Raw genomic sequence first — 22,523 nt, forward strand, 5'->3', positions numbered from 1 at the left:
ACAGGAGCGGCTGATATCCTGCGCGTGCACCAGCAAACAGCGTGAAACCAGTGACTAGGGGGTGGACCAGAAGCAAACAGAAGGATTGGAAGCTGGCGCACGCACAGCATATTGGCCAGTCCTGTGGATGACGCAAGGGACTTGCAGGGCGGGCCAAGGAAGAGGCTGGGGAGGAGTAATGTAAAAATAAAAGGCAGAGCAGCCTGGACTCCTACACACCGAACGACGCCCCTGGGAACTTGCGAGCCCTCATTTGCATATGGATTAAACAGCGTTTTTCCTGCTGGTAAAAGTCAGAAGAAAATTACAAAGGTACCATTTGAATCATGGATTGGTATGCTAGAGAGCCATGTAAGTGGTGTAAAACGTCATATTTTGGTGACAGACTCCCTTTAAGGCTCGGATGGAGGGGATGCTTTGTGGGGCTTAAGGCTTGGCTGGAGGCTCTGTCCTGGGGGCTTAAGGTCCGCCGGAGGGGTTTAAGGCTAGGACGGAGCGGAATGCACCCTAGCTATAGAGCGCATTGTCCCCAGGGACTCTGGCTCTATAACAAGCCGAGCCAGCGTTCCAGGAGCTCAGGTTGCATCGGGAGGTTAGCTGGCTCCTGGGGTTTCTAGAAGCTTTCTGCCACTGCTGGCACCAGATACCCATTTCGTAGCAGAATCTTTTTCTAAATCTGGAGGCTTTATTATTATTTTTTTAACCTTTACTTAAAGGTGAGGAGGAGGAAAAAATAAATAAAAAATGTTTTTATCAGAACTTAAATCAGATCCCCAATGCTAAACAGACCTCAGATTAGACCCCCAATGTTAATCAGACCTCAACTCAGACCCCCAATCAGAACCCCAATGTTAATCACTTCAGACCTCAGATCAGACCCTCAATGGTAATAAGACCACAGCTCAGACCCCCAATCAGACCTCAAGTAGAGATGGCCTTGTGGTTCGCCCGGCGGTCGTTTTGCGGCGAACTTTCGCCAAACATGCGAACATATGGCGATATTTGCACGCGCCATATTTTTTTGCATAGCGCCGAACTTTGACCCATGACACATCCATCAGGTGGGACAGGACAGACAATTGAGACGTTTCAGCACATGGACACACCCCCAACCCTATAACAGAACCCGATCTGGCAGCCATTTTACATTATGTATTTTGCCAGTGTAGGGAGAGGTTGCATTTTGGAGCAGGGACAGTTAGGGACACCAAACGCTAGCTATTAGGGCCACAAAAGTCCTTATAAGGACTGGTATAGGTGTGCTATAGATAGGTGTGATATAGAGGGGTGTGATATACTTATAATATACTTTCTAACGTAAAAACTATATTATAGTGTATTTGTATTGTGCAGCAGTTGTGTGCGGTTCTGCTGCGATACCACAGCTAGATATAGGGACAAATGCTATTGGAGTAACTAATTGCAACGGGTGTGATATACCCGTTTCCCCCCAAAAAAACAACTTGAGGGCTGCGATATACCTTCTTCCACAAAATCCTGATTGAGGGGTGCTATATACCAGTCTCCGCCAAATACTGATTGAGGGGTGCTATATACCTTCTTCCACAAAATACTGATTGAGGGGTGCAATTGCTATATACTGTACCTTCTTCCACCAAATTCTGATGTGCTATATACCTGTTTCTGCCAAATACTGATTAAGGGGTGCCATATACCTTCTTCCACAAAATACTGATTGAGGGGTGCTATTGCTATATACCTTCTTCCACCAAATACCTATTGAGGGCTGCGATACACCTGCTTCCACAAAATACTGATTAAGGGGTGCCATATACCTGTTTCCACCAAATACAGATTGAGGGCTGCTATATACCAGTTTCTGCCAAATACTGATTGAGGGGTGCCATATGCCTTCCTCCACATAATACTAATTGAGGGGTGCAATTGCTATATACCTTCTTCCACCAAATCCTGATTGAGGGCTGCGATACACCTGCTTCCACAAAATACTGATTGAGGGGTGCCATATACCTGTTTCCGCCAAATACTGATTGAGGGGTGCTATATACCTGTTTCCGCCAAATACTGATTGAGGGGTGCCATATACAGTAAGTTCTTCCACTAAATACAGATTGAGGGGTGCCATATACAGTACCTTCTTCCACTAAATACTGATTGAGGGGTGCTATTGCTATATACCTTTTTCCACCAAATACTGATTGAGGGGTGCTATATACCATCTTCCACAAATACTGGTCTACTCTACGGACTTAGGCAGAGGGTCATTTAGAAAATGACAGGTAGAGGAAGAGGCAGACCGTTCCACAGTGATGGTAGGTGTCGGGCAGGTGCACCAGGCCGGAGCCTAAGTGGGAAGTTGGAGAAGGCGCGCGCAATAACTTCAAAGGGCGCACCAGAGTTGGTTGAGTGGCTCACTCAGCCTTCCGCTTCTGCACCCTCCTCACTCTCTGCTGTGTGCACCCCCAAAGACACCACCACCACCATAGCCCCTCCACTTGAGTCAGAGGAATTATTTTCCCATCCATTCCCAGACCTTACTGATGCACAGCCATTCTTGGCATCGGATGAGGAGGTAGCAACGGCCGCCATCCAGTGGTCTGACGACAGTACCCAGATCAGCCCAAGAAGGGTGGTCCCCGCTGTTGCTGCCTACTCCGAGATCTCTAATGTCAGTGGTGGTGAAGGTGACAATGATGACGTATCGATGGACGTCACGTGGGTGCCCACAAGAGAGGAAGAGGAGGGGAGTTCAGAGGGAGAGACGGAGCAGCAGATAGGGAGGAGAAGCAGGCAGAACCCGCAGTGCACAGGAGGCTAAAAGCAGACTGCAAATGTATTTGGAGTGAGCCATCCACCATGCATGGTAACATCTTGCGCTCCCAGGACGCCGGCACATGGCTCATCAGTGTGGGCTTTTTTTAACATGTCAGCTGCTGATAATAGTGTTGCCATCTGCAGCCTGTTCTGTCAACGCATAAGTTGCGGTAAGCCCAACACTCATATAGGGACGACCGCCTTAAGAAGGCACCTGGCCTCCCATCACTGAGCCAAGTGAGAGCAACGCCATCAGAACCCACAAAGCCACACTCCCGGCGCTCCACGTCCTGCCTCTTCTCCTCTCTCCTCCCATTTGTCCTCCACTCCACCTTCCAACGTGCTGTCGTCGCGTTCATCTGGCACAAGGCAGGCTTCCATGGCCCAAATGTTTGAGCGTGAAAAAATGATGAAGCTGGATAATCCTCTTGCCCAACGGCTGACCGATGGCTTGTCGGAACTGCTAGCCCGCCAACTACTGCCATATAAATTGGTGGACTCGGAGGCCTTTAGAAAATTTGTGGCCATTGGCACACCGCAATGGAAGGTCCCCGGAAGGAAATATTTCTCCCAGAAAGGCATCCCTGAACTATATGTCCACGTTCAGCGGCAAGTTAATATATCTCTGGCACACAGTGTCAAAATACATCTGTCCACAGACATGTGGTCTAGCAAACACGGGCAGGGAAGGTACATAACTTTTACTGCCCACTGGGGGAACCTTGTGACGGCCGTCAAGCATGTAACCCGTGGCACCTGTGTGAATTTGGTGTTACCGCCACGGATTGCATGCAGGCCTGCCTCTTCTTCTCCTCCTCCTACTCCATCCTCTGTCTCCTCCTCGGCTGACTCCTCCTTTTCCACTGCTATCGCCTCTTCCGCTGTTGTGCCTGGAAGCCAAGAGCCACACCGGTCCTGCACTGCGGTCACAGGCCGATTAGTGGCTAACCCCGCTCAATTTGACAGTTGGCAAAGTGGTGTGTGACAATGGTGCATATCTGCTGAGCGCGCTGAAACAGGGCAAAATGACACACGTGCCGTGCATGGCACACATCCTGATCTTAGTCGTGCAGCGATTCGTTGCCAAATACCCCGGGGTCCAGGATGTCTTGCGGTAGGCCAGGAAATTCTCTGGCCATTTTAGAAGTTCTTACACGGCCATGGTTCTCCTTGCTGACGTTCAGCGGCGACACCACTTGCCCGTCAGACGTCTGATTTGTGACTGCCAGACGCGCTGGAACTCCACCTTGTATATGCTTGATAGGCTGCTCCAGCAGAAACGTGCTGTTAACGACTACCTGTACGAACTCTGCGGCAGGACAGTTCTGGGGAGCTTGGTTTTGTTTCACCGCGCCAGTGGCTGTTCATGCGTGACGCATGCAGACTTCTGCGGACATTTGATGAGATCACCAAACTGGTCAGTCGCAGCCAGGGCGCCATCAGTGACATCGTACCTTACACCTTCCTTTTCGAGCGTGCATTGCGTCGTGTCATTGATCAAGCCGTTGAGGAGCTGGAAGATGAGGAAGTAGCAGTGCTGAATGAATTCCCAGGGGGGGCTACTCCATCTGAGACAAGTAAGCAGGAGTCTGAAGAGGAGTCAGAGGAGGATGGTGGCTGGGGGGAGGAGGAGGAGCAAGAAGAGCATGCTTTAAACTTTTCGGGGATCCACGGTGTTGTCCGTGACTGGGGGGAGGAGACCAAGAACGACATTCTCCTGGGCGATGAGCCAGGAGCCAGGGCGCTCCACCGCTTCCAATTTAGTGCAAATGGCTTTCATGCTCCAGTGTTTGAAGAGGGATCCCCAAATAAAAAGCATAAAGGTCAAGGACCTGTACTGGGTGGCAACGTGCTTAGACACCCGGTACAAACACAAAATGGCGGACATGTTACCAGCATCACAGAGGGCTGTCAGAATGCAGCATTTCCAGGCCTTGCTGCGAGAGATGCTGCATTCTGCTGTTGCGGGCACTGGCAGAGGAATTTCCACCCACAGCGAAACAGGTGCGGGTACCAATCCTACAGCGCCTGCAAAAAGAGGGCGGTTTGAAGATGTGTTGGTCGCTTCGGATATGAGATCATTCTTGCAGCCAACCCATCGACAGCCGCCCTCCGGATCCAGCCTCAGGGAACGCCTAGACCGACAGGTGTCAGACTACATCGGGTTAACGGCTGATGTGGACGCTCTAAAAAGCAAGGAACCCCTTGACTACTGGGTGTGCAGACTTGACCTGTGGCCAGAGCTGGCACAATTTGCCATGGAACTCTTGGCTTGCCCCTCGTTGAGTGTCTTGTTCGAAAGGACGATCAGTACAGCAGGGGGATTGTGGCCGATAAACACACTTGCCTAGCTCACGACAGTGTGGACTACCTCACTTTTTTTTAAATGAATGAGGCATGGATCTTGGAGGAATTTAACACCTGTGATGACCATGTGTAATTGAATTTCCTCATACCAGCCCACACATATCCGCCACCACCCAGAACAAAGAATGGTCCTTGCCTTATGTATATACAGCGGCATAAAAGGTCTTTTATGTCAGGTGAATGCCTAATTTGTGGGGCCTGTATTGGCCGACAGTGACATATTTATCCTGTGACCGCCTAATGCACCTCCAGCCATAGAATCCGAAGTTCTTTGCTGTCAGGTGAATGCCTATTGCCTAATTTTTGGGGCCTGTACTGGTCGACAGTTACATATTTATCTTGTGACCGCCTAATGTACCTCCAGCCACAGAATCCAAAGTTCTTTGCTGTCAGGTGAATGCCTATTGGCTAATTTTTGGGGCGTGTACTGGCCGACAGTTACATTTTTTATCTCTAGCCACATAATCACACCCCTGTCTCACTCCTCTGCCTCTCATTATGGTGGCGTATGAACCGCATTCACCATAAGGACCTTCTAATGGCACAGGGTCATGTGACTGTCCCCCCACCCCGTACTGTGCCCCCTTATACCCTGCATTGTGCCCTCTTACCACATCCTGTGCAGTGCCCCTAGTCATTCCCTGTACTGTGCCCTCTTATACCCTTTTATCTGGTCACTGTACAGAGGTGTTATCCGGTCAATGTAAGGCGGTGGTATCCAATAACTGGATGGCCATAACTGTATCCCTTTCCCTGCCCACGCCATCCTTTTTTAGACCTGGCATGAGCGGGAAAAATATGCAGATTGCGGTGCTAAGGACCTTTGCGCAACAATCTGTGTCAGAAATACGCCTAACATAGACGTATTTCTGTATAATAAATGACCACCTAATTGTATTATTATTTGGGGGCAGGGCTTTATATTATATAGATTATAGTGTATTATACTGTGCCCTATATTTCCCAGTAGAAAATGATCCTTGGGAAGCACAGTCTTCATCCCTGACCACCAGTACCAGGTAGCGCTCTGTCAGTACATGGCGGCCTCCCCTCTCCACCACGCTGCTCCGCTGTGTACTGGTGCCTATTCTGACACTAGGGCTGGGTTCACCTCCTATTTTTGCCATCCATTTAATGCATACCAAAAATGTATGTGTTAACAGATGCCTCAGACTGATAGCGTACAGTGGTGCCCGTTCACCATACAGTTCCATGGTAGAAAAATAATTTACGTTAACGTATGCATTTTTTTAATGGACTCTGCAGGATACAAAAACGTGGAGTGCTGCACATTTGTATACATCAAACCGATAGGAAACAAAACCTCTCTAGGCTCCGGCAGGTCACATTTTTGAGAGTTTCCCTTTAAGACGCATAAAAATGGCTCCTGATAAAAATACATATTTTTTGTGGGAATTTTTGCCAATGATCCCCCTCTGGTATATCACTGTCCATGTTATGGGACTATTTGTGTACTTTAAGTGTTTTCTGGCTGCAAATCTGTCCTGAAGGTTTTTCAGGTTCGCCTGCCATTAAAGTGACAGGGGCCCGCCGCAAACGTGCGGTTCGCGAACATTTGATCACGAACGCGCGCTCGCAAATCGTCCCGGACGATCATCGTCCATCACTAACCTCAAGTGTTAATAAAACCTCAGATTAGACCCCCAATGTTAATTAGACCTCAGATCAGACCCCCATTGTTAATCAGATGTCAATCAGAACCCCAATGTTAATCAGACCTCAGATCAGACCCTTAATGGTAATCAGACCTCAGCTCAGACCCCCCAATCAGACCTCAAGTGTTAATCAAACCTCAGATCAGACCCCCAATGTTAATAAGACTTCATATCAGACCAAAAATGTTAATCAGACATCAATTTAGCCCCCCAATCAGAGCCCCAATGTTAATCAGATCTCAGATCAGACCCTCAATGTTAATCAGACCTCAGATCAGACCCCAAATGCTAATCAGACCTCAACTCAGACCCCCAATGTTAATCAGACCTCAGATCAGACCCTCAATCAGACCCACAATGTTAATCAGACCTCAGATCAGACAAAAAAATAACTCAACTCACTTCTTCTCTGGACTGCACTGCCACTCAGAAGATACATCGCTTTTGCCGCCTTGCTATGATCCCACAACGCACAGTGTGAGGTCACAGAACATGCTTAAGTCCTCACGCTGTGCGCAGGTCACAGCACAGCATGCAGCACCAGCAGAAGACCAGGGAGCGGTGAGCACAGGCAGCACGAGGAGTGCCATATTCACTGCTCCCCAGTCCTACTGTGTTAATGAAAAAATAGTGTCTTAATATACGGTAATAGTGGTATTGAGGGAGTTTATCATGAGGGAAATCTTTAAAAAGGACCTGTCACTACTCCAAGCATGGCTCTTATAGTAACTACTTGCGAATTAATTCCCCATGTAATTCTGCAGCATCTATTCTTATGGCTCATTGCGTGATTCCTTTCTTATTTCTAAGTTATGAATGAATTGCTAGCAACTTGTAATAAAGGTACAGGGTGTCCCCCCGCACAGTCTCACACCATCAACACTGATTGGACAGAGTCAGACACACCAACTACTGGTAACACTCAGCAGTACCTGTGTGCTGACCATATTTTTTGTCCGTGTTCCATCCATATTTTTTGTGAATTTTATGCTGCAATAAAAAAAAAAAAAAGGACAGCAGACGGATGCGTCCGTGTGCTGTCCACATCCATGTGACCTGTCCTATTCTTGTTTTGGGGACAAGAATAGGCTTTTTTACAGTAGGCCCTGGGAAAAAATTGCGGGATACATAGGACCGCATACGTATTTTGCAGATCCACAAGACAGTCATATGCAGGAGGTGTAAATTGTATTTTTACATTTATCTTAACACCATACATCAGTGATCTTCAGGAACCATATGAATGGAGAATTTCTTTATTTAGTTATTTCTTTTTTCCACTTTTTGCACTTTTCCTCTTCTGGGCAGATGGTGTTTTCTTTTCTTCTGAGCGATTGATGCCTTCTTCAGCTGCATTAACTTCCTGCTTTCTTTTATCTGCTTCTAGTAGTTTTCTCTTATATGCTTCCTGGACACTGATAATCTGTTCCCGCGCACTATCAAGTGATATCTGCAAGAAATGAAAATAGTAATTGATATATAATAATATATAGTAATTTATATATAGGTTTCAACCCCAGAGTAATATCTACGCTGTTGCATGCCAGTGCAGCTACAATAATACTGAAGTGCTAATAATTCCTAACATGCTAGCAATGCTTCCAAGCACCCGATGCTGCATATTATCTTCCAACATAAAATTTCGAAGGGGGCCAGGGTACAGCATTGTTTTTTTTATAGCTATTATAGCAGAATTTTTTTTTATAGCTATTATATAAGTCACCAAATACATCTGAGAGTCCTATGACTTTCTGTTGTCATGGAGAACAATCAAGTCCAGCAGTGAAGTAAACCCTTATGGAAAAATGTAACTAATTTTAATAAGAATCAAACACGTAAAACATGACGAACTCAACTATACTGTTTATAAGGTAGACCCTCAGCTGGCTAGGTGAGCTAATCATGGGTGGGGGAATGGTATCCCTACACTGATGACCTGAGCTACACCTCAGCCCAGGGACGTCCCCTGGTGGTGGGGACTCCCTGTCCTCGAGCCTAACCTACCACCTCCTGTCGTTCCCTAGAAATGGTGACAGGTGGTGGGTGCTGGCTCAGTGGTGGGCTACCAAACAAAACAGACAAATAAACATATAGAAAAGGTGCCCGATGTATACAACCCTAATGATGTGAGACCACATCAAGAGGTACATGGTGCACCGAGTATTCTAAAATACACCCTATAATATGGGTGAAAAAAAGTGGAAATACGAGCGAGCACTCACTCTATGGCATGAAATATTTATTATATATCTAATATAAATTCATACAATAAATAAAATATATACACTCAAAATATTAAAATTCCTAGGAAATTGGTCTAGTACGACCATAGACAATGAATTACAACCACAATAGTATCTATAATAATATCACTTGTAGCAATGAACAGCAGCAACTGTTAAACAGTAATAATATAACAATAAATTGGCAGCTATTGCACAAAGGATTAAGGCAATATGGAGGAACTATAAAGAAAATATAATAGCGACAAATAGCGCAGGTACGCAATCGATGTCCAAGGATGGCGTGTAATGAGGACCACAAAGATTAGTGGAGGTGAAAAAGTGTTCAGTGGTTTGTGTCCAAACAAATAGTGATAAAAACAAAAATAAAAATAAAAATGAAAATGAATCCCTTTTGTGTCCGTGAAAAAATGAATGAAGTGAAAATAAAGTCTCAATATCAAAGTGAATTATGTTGCGGTCCAATACACATCAATATGTGCTTAAACCTTCTATAGTTAGCAGTAGTTGTCACAAAAACTGTCCCAGTTAGTGTCTTTTCTTACAGACCATATAATATAAGAAACTCTGTGGACTTGTAATTTTTGAACAAGGCTATAATCAGCCGTCTGAAACAAGCGATTCACTCAGATGTGAGTGCGGCTAATGTTCTTAGGAGAGGGGAAGACCCTTACCTCCTTCCACATATGATTCCGAAAACCTATTCCTAGCTGTGTGCAGCCGATGAAGAGAGGACGCCAATACTCCCTCGCTATTCGTGCTGATCAACAATCCAATCTCGTGATAGCAAGAGCGGGACTCCCGTCCGGTAAGCTGAATCACTGCGCTTAGTTCGTCGATTTGTTTGCTGGAACAGCTTGGATTCGGTTCATAAAAACATAAAGTCTAGCATGGCCATGCACAGATTAGCTGTTGCGGAGGTTTCACCAGAGTGTCCGATATCCCAGACGCGTTTCGGGATGATTCCACATCCCTTCCTCAGTGGTCATCATTGACCACTGAGGAAGGGATGTGGAATCATCCCGAAACGCGTCTGGGATATCGGACACTCTGGTGAAACCTCCGCAACAGCTAATCTGTGCATGGCCATGCTAGACTTTATGTTTTTATGAACCGAATCCAAGCTGTTCCAGCAAACAAATCGACGAACTAAGCGCAGTGATTTAGCTTACCGGACGGGAGTCCCGCTCTTGCTATCACGAGATTGGATTGTTGATCAGCACGAATAGCGAGGGAGTATTGGCGTCCTCTCTTCATCGGCTGCACACAGCTAGGAATAGGATTTCGGAATCATATGTGGAAGGAGGTAAGGGTCTTCCTCTCTCCTAAGAACATTAGCCGCACTCACATCTGAGTGAATCGCTTGTTTCAGACGGCTGATTATAGCCTTGTTCAAAAATTACAAGTCCACAGAGTTTCTTATATTATATGGTCTGTAAGAAAAGACACTAACTGGGACAGTTTTTGTGACAACTACTGCTAACTATAGAAGGTTTAAGCACATATTGATGTGTATTGGACCGCAACATAATTCACTTTGATATTGAGACTTTATTTTCACTTCATTCATTTTTTCACGGACACAAAAGGGATTCATTTTTATTTTTATTTTTGTTTTTATCACTATTTGTTTGGACACAAACCACTGAACACTTTTTCACCTCCACTAATCTTTGTGGTCCTCATTACACGCCATCCTTGGACATCGATTGCGTACCTGCGCTATTTGTCGCTATTATATTTTCTTTATAGTTCCTCCATATTGCCTTAATCCTTTGTGCAATAGCTGCCAATTTATTGTTATATTATTACTGTTTAACAGTTGCTGCTGTTCATTGCTACAAGTGATATTATTATAGATACTATTGTGGTTGTAATTCATTGTCTATGGTCGTACTAGACCAATTTCCTAGGAATTTTAATATTTTGAGTGTATATATTTTATTTATTGTATGAATTTATATTAGATATATAATAAATATTTCATGCCATAGAGTGAGTGCTCGCTCGTATTTCCACTTTTTTCACCCATTTTTACTAATTGAGGCAGGGTGTCCTCAATCAGAGCTTGTTAGCACCGTACCACCCACAATCAGCGGTGAGCCACTCCATTATATTCTACTACACCCTATAATATGATAATTAGGATAGTAATCCAAAGGAACCCCGACGCGTCATGGAGAACCCCTTTAATCTTATTAAGTTCTAGGAAATCAGCTAAGCCTTTTTTTTTAAACTTTCCACTGTTCCTACTGTGAACACCTTCTAAGGTAGATTGTTCCACAGATTTGCAGTTCTTGTGGTGAAGAAGCCTTGTTGTCCTCAAGACTAAACTTTTTCACCTCCAGTTGGAGGCAGTGTCCCCCTTATTTTTTGAGGGGATTTTATATGGAACTGCTTTTCACCGTATTGTCATTTATATATTTACATGTCCCCTCTTAGATGCCTCTTCTCAAGACTAAATACATTTAATTATTTTAGTTTGTCATCATAATTAATACCCTCCATGCCGCTTATCAGTTTAGTCGCTCTACTTTGTACTTTTCCCAGCTCCAGGGCATCATTTCTATGAACTGATGTCCAGATCTGAACTGCATATTCCAGATGAGGCCGCACCAAAACGTTGTAAAGTGGTAATATTACATCCCTGCCCTGCAAGTCCATTCCTTGCGTATTACACGACAATATCTGCTTGCCTTAGAAGCAGCTGATTGACACTGCATGCTCGTATGTAATCTATGAACTACACGTACATCCAGATCTTTCTCTACAAGTGACTCTCCCAGTGTTACTACCTAGAGATGAGCGAATTTTATGTTATGAAATTTGTTCACGCTTTGTTGGTGGTAAGAGCAGAATTGCGTTATGGATTCCGTTACCACGGACCATAACGCTATTCTATGATGGAATGCATAATGGAATTCCTTTAGAGGCATTCCGTTATTCATTCTGTCATAAAAGTCTATGGCCTGCATAACGGATCCGTCCCGTTTCCGTTATGCAGGAGAGGACTCCCATATTCTGAAAGCCATATTTTTTTTTATTTTTTGGGCGACTGTCTTAGGCTACTTTCACACTAGCGTTTTACTTCCGTTACTGATAATACAACCATCTGCATCCGTTATGAACAGATCTGGTTGTATTATCTTTAACATACCCAAGACGGATCCGTCATGAACTCCATTGAAAGTCAATCGAGGACGGATCTGTTTTCTATTGTGTCAGAGAAAATGGTCTGTTTTGCTCCGCATCCCAGGACGGAAAGTCAACCCCAGCATGCTGTGGTTTGCTCTCTGGTATGAAAACGGAATGGAATGCATTTTGGAGCATTTAGTTCTGTTCATTACGTTTTATCCCTATTGACAATGAATAAGGACGAAACTGAAGCGTTTTTTTCCGGTACTGAGACCCTATGACGGATCTCAATACCGCAAAATATTAACGCTAGTGTGAAAGTAGCCTTATGTAGGGGCTAATTTTTTTCAGTATGAGGTGACGGTTTGATTGGTACTATTTTAGGGTGCATATGACTTTTTGATCGCTTGGTATCTCACTTTATGTGATGTAAGGTGCCAAAAAATGGCTTTTTTTACACCGTTTATTATTATTATTATTTTTTTACGGTGTTCACCTGTATTTTTATACATCAGGTTGTTATGGATGAGGCAATACGTAATATGTATACTTTTTTAATTTATTCAAGTTTTACACAATAACAAAATTTTTGAAACAAAAAAGAATTATAATTTAGTGTCTCCATATTCTGAGAGCTATAGTTTTTTTTTGAGTGATTGTCTTAGGTAGGGTCTCATTTTTTGCTTGATGAGATGACGGTTTAATGGGTTCTGTTTTGGGGTAAGTATGACTTTTTGATTACTTGGTATTACACTTTTTGTGATGTAAGGTGACAATAAATGACTTTTTTGACAGTTTTTTTTTTAACGGTCTTCATCTGAGGGGTTAGGTCATGTGATATTTTAATACAGCAGGTTGTTACGGACGCGGCAATACCTAATATGTATACTTTTTTTTTTTTCACTTTTAACACAATAAAAGCATTTTTGAAACAAAAAAAATCATGTTTTAGTGTCTCCATATTCTGAGAGCCATAGTTTTTTATTTTTTGCCCAATTGTTTTATGTAGGAGATTTTTTGCGGATGAGGTGACGGTTTGATTGCTACTATTTTGGGGGGCATACACCTTTTTAATCACTTGTTGTTGCACTTTTTGTGATGTAAGGTGACAAAAAAATTATTGTTTAATCACAGTTTTTATTTTATTTTTTTCTACGGCGTTCAGGTGAGGGGGTGGATCATGTGATATTTTTGTAGAGCCAGTCATTACAGACGTGGCAACACGAAAATCTGGTTTTCTTTTCTTATCTAGTTTTTTACTTGAAACTTTTTATTTTTTATTATGAAAAACACTTTTTTAAACTTTTTACTTTTGTCCCACTCTCGGACTTCAACTTCTGGGGTCTGATCCCCTTTGCAATGCATTACAATTTAACCTGTATTGTAATGCATTGGCTGTCAGCTTTTATGCTGGCAGCCTGCCTATGATCCAGCCTAAGGGCTGGATCTCACAGGTTTCCGTAGAAGGCTATCCCCGATGTCTATGGAAGGCATCGGACTGCCTTCTCTGCCATTGGGTCCCGGTCACTGCAACGCGGGCACCGGATGGGGAAGGGGAGGGCACCCGTACCCTCGGCAAACCCTCTGCATGCTGTGGTCAGCTTTGATCGCGGCATACAAGGGGTTAATACACCGGCATCAGTGTTTTTACCGGTGCTGGCGTATGCAGCAGGGGCCTGGCTGTCAGTGACTTCCAGGTCCATGCCGCTGATCAGGCGGGCGCAGCTCCTGCACCCGCCCGATCAGCCCGCAGTACATGTACGGCACTGGTCCTTAAGTCACGTCCACCAGCGCCGTACATGTACGGCGAGGATCCTTAAGAGGTTACTCTATTGTCCACTATGTGAGGGAGCAGTGACGGCACAAGCCCAGCAGCTCCCAGCCCAGCCAAATAATTTTTGGGGATTCGATTTGCTGCCTTTGGAGACCAGACATTTATTTTGTATTTTCACAGATTTTACCACTTTTTACAGATTTTATTAAGCCCTTTGTAAATTTTAAGGCTGCAACTGACCCCTGATTTGTATTCCACAGACGTGTGAATGCAGCCTTAGGCTGGGGCTACACTGCGACTTCCTGTAGCATGACTGATTGATTTTAACTATTGAACCACAACTGCAGTCCAAATGAATGAAGTCAATTGAATGCAATCTTGTGGACTCCAGCTGTCATTCAATAGTTAAAATCAATCAGTCAAGCTACAAAAAGTCGCATTGTAGCCCCAACCTTATAGTTCAGGGGAAATATAATTATATTGTGGTCACTATTATCCAGTGTCTCATGAACGGTGATGTTCCCAACAAGCTCAGCATTGTTAGAAATGACCAGATCCAGCAGAGCATTGCAGTGAAATCTTGTACAATCTGGCCCATAAAGTGGTCCTCCGGCAAGTTAAGGAATTTTCTGCCTTTGCATATGAAACAGTACCATGACACAGGTCAATAATATCTGCACCAAATTTACAAGCCACTAATAGATTTGGCACATGTAGTATAATTATAAGCTGTTTAAATTATTAATAGATTTTTCCCATGGGTTTTGTATATACTTACGTAAGCTATGATCCTCCATACACTTAACACAGTTCTGATCCCAAATGACAACTGATTTTAAATTCCACATATTACTTTCGCTTCCTGATGTATTTATTATTCATATTCAATATTCCCCAGAATAGCCTACTGTCACGTTCCCCAAGATGGCGCATATTTATTGAGGCATACAATGCACCTGCTAATGCAAACAACTAACAAACTCATAAAGACACAATGCTCAGATGTGTTTCCAATTAGAAATTTTGAAAATATTTTTGCAAAACCTGCAAGCACTTAATCTGCCCTCCAAATGGAACCAAAAACAAAGTAGAAAGAAACTGGTCCACTATGTTCCATGATCTACAAGTGACAAGTATCCACGCAAGCCAGTGCATACGTCCTTCCTTCAGACGTGTCTATTGTGCCTATAGGGTTATCTGGTCCTAGGTATAACTAATCAACCATATTCAATAATATGTCCAAAAGTAATGAAATGCCGACATCTATGAAATCAGGATCAGCAGTTTCCCTCAAATCCTAATTGCAATAAACAATCCATTTATCTAAAGGGCACATTTTTACCTGCAAATCCTCATACATTTGTAGAACTTTCTGCTTTTGCACATTTCTGGCATTTAGTTCTTGTTCACGTTGCTTTCTAATCTCTTCTTTAAGCTGTCGGAATTGTCGGATTTCCTCTGCTTTCTGCACTGCCTGTTGTTGAATGACCTGCTCATCACGGAGTACAGGTTCTGGCTGTCTGCTTCTGCTAAAGAAGTATGAGGTTAGTACCACAATAAGCATATATAAGGAACTGTGTGTTACTACTAGAACAATTGTATGTAAAGGCGCCTTGACATAGGGTAAGCCAACTTTAGAGATATTATCAGAATGTAGCATTTGTTCCCAATAATTGCCTGATTGTGAGAGGAGGTGAGAGCTGCATTTACATGCAGAAATCATCACCAGTGTATGGAGACAAGGAATCAATACTGTGATTGCTTGCTCCCGAGGTCGGGACGAGGGGTAGGTGAGGGTAGGCGTAACTACTCATATCAGGGGGCGTTATTATGGCCCCATCTGCAGCCGTTCAGTCTCATAAGCTTCAGGGCCTAAAGACTATGAGGCAGCAGAGTGGCGCAAGAGGTCACAATGATGTCACTGCGACCTACTGTGCTAGATCTCATGTGATCACGTCATTGTGCGAGACCCAGGGCAGGAGCGGGACATGGCAACATCCATCTCAGATGGTGGCAGGGGAACGGGAGTGAGGTAAGTGTCCCCCCCCCCCCTATGCAAGACAGTACTGGGAGCAAAAAGGAAGGGGGTGGAGGAGCATCAGGTATACCTGGTACTACAGGGGGGATGCATTATATACTGGCACTACAAGGGGAGGGGGGTGCATTATATACTGGCACTACAGGGGAGAAGGGGGTGCATTATATACTGGCACTACAGGGGGGTGCATTATATACTGGCACTAAAGGGGAGGGGGATGCATTATATACCGGCACTAGGATGGGGGAGAGCATTATATACGGGCACTACAGGGGGAGGGGGATAAATAATATACTGGCACTACAGGGGCAGAGGGTACATTATATACTGTCACTAGAGTGTGGGGGGAGAGTATGATATACTGGCAAAATGGAGGGGAGGGGGATGCATTATATACTGGCACTACGAGGGAAGGGGCTGCATTATATACTGGCACTAAGATGGGGGAGAGCACTAAATACTGGCACTAGGGTGGGGGGAGCATTATATACTGGCACCAGGGTGGGGGGGGGAGCATTATATACTGGCACTAGGATGGGGGGAGAGCATTATATACTGGCACTACAGGGAGAGGGGGATAAATTATATACTGGCACTACAGGGGAGGGGGTATATTATATACTGGCACTAGAATGGGGGAGCACTAGAGTGTGGACGGAGAGCATGATATACTGGCACAATGAGGGAGAACATTATATACTGTCACCAGGGTGGGGGAGAGTGGTAAATACTGGCAGTAGAGTTGGGTATGCATTATATACTGGCACTATGGTGGAGACAGCATTATATACTGGCACTACAGGGGGAGCATTATATACTGGCACTAAAGTGTGGGAGGAGAGCATGATATACTGGCACAATGGGGGAGAACATTATATAATGGAACCAGGGTGGGGGAGAGCATTAAATACTGGCAGTAGAGTGGGGGTATGCATTATATACTGGCACTATGGTGGTGACAGCATTATATACTGGCGCTAGGGTGGGGAGATGCATTATATACTGCCGCAAGGGTGGAGGGGAGCATTGTATACTGTCACTAGGGTGGAAGGAACATTATATACTGGCACAAGGGTGGGGGGCATTTTATACTGGTGCTAGGGTGGGGGGAGCATTATATACTGGCACTAGGATGGGGAGAGAATTAGATACTGGCATTAAGGTGGGGGGAGCAGCATTAAATACTGACACTGAACGTGGGGAAGCCGCATGCGGATCGCAGACCCATTCACTTGAATGGGGTCCGTGATCCATCCGTTCCGCAAAAAGATAGAACAAGTTCTATCTTTTTGCGGAACGGAAGCTTGGAACAGAACACCACAGAAGCACTCTGTAGTGCTTCCGTGGGGTTCTGTTCCGTGATTCCGTTCTGCACCGCAAGTGAATGGGTCTGCATAAGTGATGCGGAATACACACGTCTGGTGACCCCTGTATTGGGAACCGCCGTATGTAGTCCGCAGCACGGGCACGAGCACTTACGTTCGTGGGCAAGAGGCCTAAATGTGATTTTGCTGAAGTGAGACAATGCCTTTAAAGGAACATCCTTTCTACAAGACTATCTCTCACTGTGTTGATGCTTGTAAGGAGGTATAACAATATTTTATACAAGATTTCAGTTTTTTTCTTTTTTTTCTCTGAAACCTGCTTCACATTCTGGACGGATATTTCCACTCACTCCATATAATACTATTCGTAACTAAATATTACCGTAATATTCCGCTGCTTACCTAATGAAAGGAGATAAGTCCAAAGGTTCTAATTCTCTTTTCAATGTTGCCACTTGTTCAGATGACTGAGGCTCTTGGATTTTTGAAGTCAATACTACTGAAAGCCAGAAGGAGAAATGTATAATTTTGCATTATCAGAGGGGTAAAACATAACAAACTGCTAATAGCTTCTTATTTCTTCACACACCCACACACAAAATGCATTTAAAGAGGACCTTTCACCTCTCCTAACATGCCTGTTTTAATAGCTTTATGCATTCCCCATGTAATAGCAATTCTGGAACATCTTTTCTTATGACTGTATGTTCTGCCATTCCTTTATTATTTATACTAGAAGTTATAAATGAATTGCTATTAGCCTTCAGTGAGGTTACAGATGGCAGGTAACCAGTTTGGGGGGGGGGGGGGGTTTACCTACAGTCGTGGCCAAAAGTTTTGAGAATTACATAAATATTGGAAATTGGAAAAGTTTCTGCTTAAGTTTTTATAATAGCAATTTCCATATACTCCAGAATGTTATGAAGAGTGATCAGATGAATTGCATAGTCCTTCTTTGCTATGAAAATTAACTTAATCCTAAAAAACCCTTTCCACTGCATTTCATTGCTGTCATTAAAGGACCTGCTGAGATCATTTCAATGTAATCGTCTTGTTAACTCAGGTGAGAATGTTGACGAGCACAAGGCTGGAGATCATTATGTCAGGCTGATTGGGTTAAAATGGCAGACTTGACATGTTAAAAGGAGGATGATGCTTGAAATCATTGTTCTTCCATTGTTAACCATGGTGACCTGCAAAGAAACACGTGCAGCCATTATTGCGTTGCATAAAAATGGCTTCACAGGCAAGGATATTGTGGCTACTAAGATTGCACCTCAATCAACAATTTATAGGATCATCGAGAACTTCAAGGAAAGAGGTTCAATTCTTGTTAAGAAGGCTTCAGGGCGTCCAAGAAAGTCCAGCAAGCGCCAGGATTGTCTCCTAAAGAGGATTCAGCTGCGGGATCGGAGTGCCACCAGTGCAGAGCTTGCTCAGGAATGGCAGCAGGCAGGTGTGAGCGCATCTGCACACACAGTGAGGCGAAGACTTTTGGAAGATGGCCTGGTGTCAAGAAGGCCAGCAAAGAAGCCACTTCTCTCCAAAAAAAACATCAGGGACAGATTGATCTTCTGCAGAAAGTATGGTGAATGGACTGCTGAGGACTGGGGCAAAGTCATATTCTCAGATGAAGCCTCTTTCCGATTGTTTGGGGCATCTGGAAAAAGGCTTGTCCGGAGAAGAAAAGGTGAGCGCTACCATCAGTCCTGTGTCATGCCAACAGTAAAGCATCCTGAGACCATTCATGTGTGGGGTTGCTTCTCATCCAAGGGAGTGGGCTCACTCACAATTTTGCCCAAAAACACAGCCATGAATAAAGAATGGTACCAAAACACCCTCCAACAGCAACTTCTTCCAACAATCCAACCACAGTTTGGTGAAGAACAATGCATTTTCCAGCACGATGGAGCACCGTGCCATAAGGCAAAAGTGATGACTAAGTGGCTCGGGGACCAAAATGTTGACATTTTGGGTCCATGGCCTGGAAACTCCCCAGATCTTAATCCCATTGAGAACCTGTGGTCAATCCTCATGAGGCAGGTGGACAAACAAAAACCCACTAATTCTGACAAACTCCAAGAAGTGATTATGAAAGAATGGGTTGCTATCAGTCAGGAATTGGCCCAGAAGTTGATTGAAAGCATGCCCAGTCGAATTGCAGAGGTCCTGAAAAAAAAGGGCCAACACTGCAAATACTGACTCTTTGCATAAATGTCATGTAATTGTCGATAAAAGCCTTTGAAACGTATGAAGTGCGTGTAATTATATTTCATTACATCACAGAAACAACTGAAACAAAGATCTAAAAGCAGTTTAGCAGCAAACTTTGTGAAAACTAATATTTTGGTCATTCTCAAAACTTTTGGCCACGACTGTACACAGACTGACTCTATCCAATCAGTGCTGCCATTTTCAGACTGTGCAGGTACACCCCCCCCCAACTGGTTACCCCCTTCTGTACCCTTACTGAAGGCTAATAGCAATTCATTCATAACTTTTAGTGCAACTAATAAAGGAACAGTACAACATGGAGCCATAAGAATAGATGCTCCAGAATTGTTATTACACGGCGAATGCCTGTGGCTATTAAAATAGGCATGTCAGGAGAGGTGAAAGGTCCTCTTTATTGTGCAAATTACTTAAAAAAATGATAGTGTAATATATAACTAATATACTTAGCTAAATTTACTTAAAGAAGACTTTTTAACTTTTCAGTTTTGAAATGGCTATGTATACAAGTATATGTAGTATAATATGTATGTAACGAAATCTGAGGTGAATAGACAGATAGATAGATCTCATATTCTCCTAAACGTACATTATCAATAGCTAATTGTATAGCAGTGGCTAATTGATCTATTAAGCAAATGCACATGGTGCCTCTAGATGCCAGCCCGTCTGAAGACTAGGTGAGAAACTTCACATTCTCAGAGGAAGCCCCCATTTAGCACAGGCCTACTAATTGAAAACCATTTGGGCATCCTAATGAAGACCTGGGAGGGGGATACTTAAAATGCACAGCCACCCTAGACATGTTGTCTGCTAGACCAGCGGGTGGTCTAAGCCATTCAGTAGATGAATGAAATAATATCAGAAGCCATAACTCCGACCTCATGGCACCCACAGCCTCAGAACCCTAATAATTGTGTTCAGCCGGACATGGGCTTCGGGCAGAGTCTATGCACGCCATACTGGACAGGAGGCATTTCTCGGTATTCAGGATCTGGCCTTCTGGAAATCATAACTCAATCATATTTGGTGTCTGTATGACCGGGACGAAGCGACTCAGATTATGGGATCATACCTGTACAGGCAGGGAATAACGTTACCAGTAGTGTTTCAGAGCACTTTAGGTCCCATATAGATAACCTGTGTTACTGTGTTAAATTTGGGTTGAGAGAATATCTGAGTATAGGCCCCTATTGCCTTATAGTATAGGTGGTGGCAGCTATTGTGATAGAAAATATTGGGGTGTTAGAATCTAGGGGAGTAAGTTAGCATAATTCCGTCATCTACTGTATAATAGGTGGGTGGGAATTTCTGTGGTAACTTGATGAGCTCACTAGTATAATTTACCCCAGTGACGTGACCTATTGAGTAGGGATCGTGACAATGTACATGTAGCAGAACTAAATCTGTATATTAACTATTCCTTTTGTATGCCAGTTAACTGTAGATTTTTCTGTAGTCCTATAGAGAACAAGATAATGCACTGTGATATAAAACTTAAATGTGTCAAATAACGAATTCAGATTGAACACATTAAAGGGGTTTTCCAGGATTTTGATACTGATGACCTATCCTCAGGATAGGTCATCAGGATCTGATCGTTGGGGGTCCAACACCCGGGACCCCACCGATTAGCTGTTTGAGAAGGCACCGGCGCTCCTGTGGGAGCCTTTCTCTGTGCTTACCAAGCACAGCGCCGTACATTGTATAGAGACTATGCTTGGTATCGCTCTCAGCCCCATTCATTTCAATGGCTTTAACTGGACTCAATATTCTATTTGGCACAAGAGGCTTATGCCTATAGATGACCCAGCAGGAAAAGGTCAGCTCCTGAGGGTCATAGGAAGAATATATATGGCACAGGGACTGGGTTGCGCACATCTACCTGCAGCGACCCACCAAAGTGTGCGTGGATGATGGGAGTGGTAGTTATTATGAGTTGTAGTGGTACTCAAGGATCACGGTAGAAATCTCCATACTGGTGCTCCCTAGGGCTGTGCAGTGACTGGAGGGTGCACCCTTTCTTTTCTCGGGGCACTCCCTGGAGTTGAGGCTACTGCCTGGTGATACTTTCGGTGCCCTTGGTGCTGGGGATTTGCCTGGGTGCAAGGCAGAAGTGTGTCATGTAGGATAGGGAATATTGCAGGACTGTACTTCCACCCACACCACTACCCCTACCTACCTAGTTGATGTTCCCTTACCTAAAGGGGTTTTCCGAGATTTTTTGCTGATAAGTTATCCAAAGGATAGGTCATCAGTATCTGATCAGCTGTTTGAGAAGGCAGCAGTGCTCCTGTGAGCAGCGAGGCCTTCTATCTGTTCTTCCTAGGCCAGTGATGTCACGTTCATTGTTCACGTGGCCTAGGAGCAGCTCAGCCCCATTGGGGCTGAGCGCGATACCAAGCACATCTGCTATACAATGTACAGCGCTAAAACAGGTGTGCATGCAGCTCTCATCTGTGTTCCTTTGCAATGAGCACGGACAAAGCCTCTGGAAAGTGCTGGCAATCACGGATTCAACAACTTGAAACAGTCCAGCTTCAATTGCCAACGTAGGAAGAAGGACCCCCACTAAAATGGTCCGAAACGCGTAACAATTTGTCCTGTTATTTTTACAAAGTCGCTGAAATAAAGATACTTTTTTCTACCTTGGCAATTGAAGCTGGACTTTTTCAAGTTGTTGAATCCAATGTACAGCGCTGTACATGTACGACATGCAGTACTTTTAGTCCGGCTGCCACTCGCCGTGCGCTGCCGTACTGCCGCCGGAACTCCCCCCCCCCCCCCCATTATAGTCAATGGGGACAGAGCGGCAGTCCGGGGGCACACGTGAACTAGCGGCAGGACAGAAAAGCCTGCCGGACTCCCCTGCCACTAGTGTGAAACTAGCCTAATGCTGTACAGAGATCTGTCTCCGTAGAGCATTAAAATATACAA

At 44.3% G+C, this 22,523-nt stretch overlaps 1 protein-coding gene across 4 annotated transcripts in view; it reads right to left on the reverse strand.

Annotated features, from left to right (window-relative positions):
- Positions 1-7,955: 7,955 nt before the first annotated feature.
- The window catches only part of ADGB (androglobin), a 339,135-nt gene continuing 324,567 nt past the window's right edge, over positions 7,956-22,523 (reverse strand). The window contains exons 33-35 of one of the 4 annotated variants that reach the window (XM_040427354.1): positions 17,757-17,850; positions 15,334-15,517; positions 7,956-8,289 (exon numbers count right to left, since the gene is read on the reverse strand). In XM_040427354.1, coding sequence (XP_040283288.1) covers positions 8,104-8,289; positions 15,334-15,517; positions 17,757-17,850 — 464 coding nt within the window. In that variant the 3' untranslated portion in view covers positions 7,956-8,103. Of the gene's footprint in view, positions 8,290-15,333; positions 15,521-17,756; positions 17,854-22,523 lie in introns of all 4 variants that reach the window. The other 3 variants (XM_040427353.1, XM_040427352.1, XM_040427351.1) reach the window with 3 other exon arrangements.

This window comes from Bufo bufo, chromosome 4 (genome assembly GCF_905171765.1).
Source record: "Bufo bufo chromosome 4, aBufBuf1.1, whole genome shotgun sequence".
NCBI classification, from domain to species: Eukaryota; Metazoa; Chordata; class Amphibia; order Anura; family Bufonidae; genus Bufo; species Bufo bufo.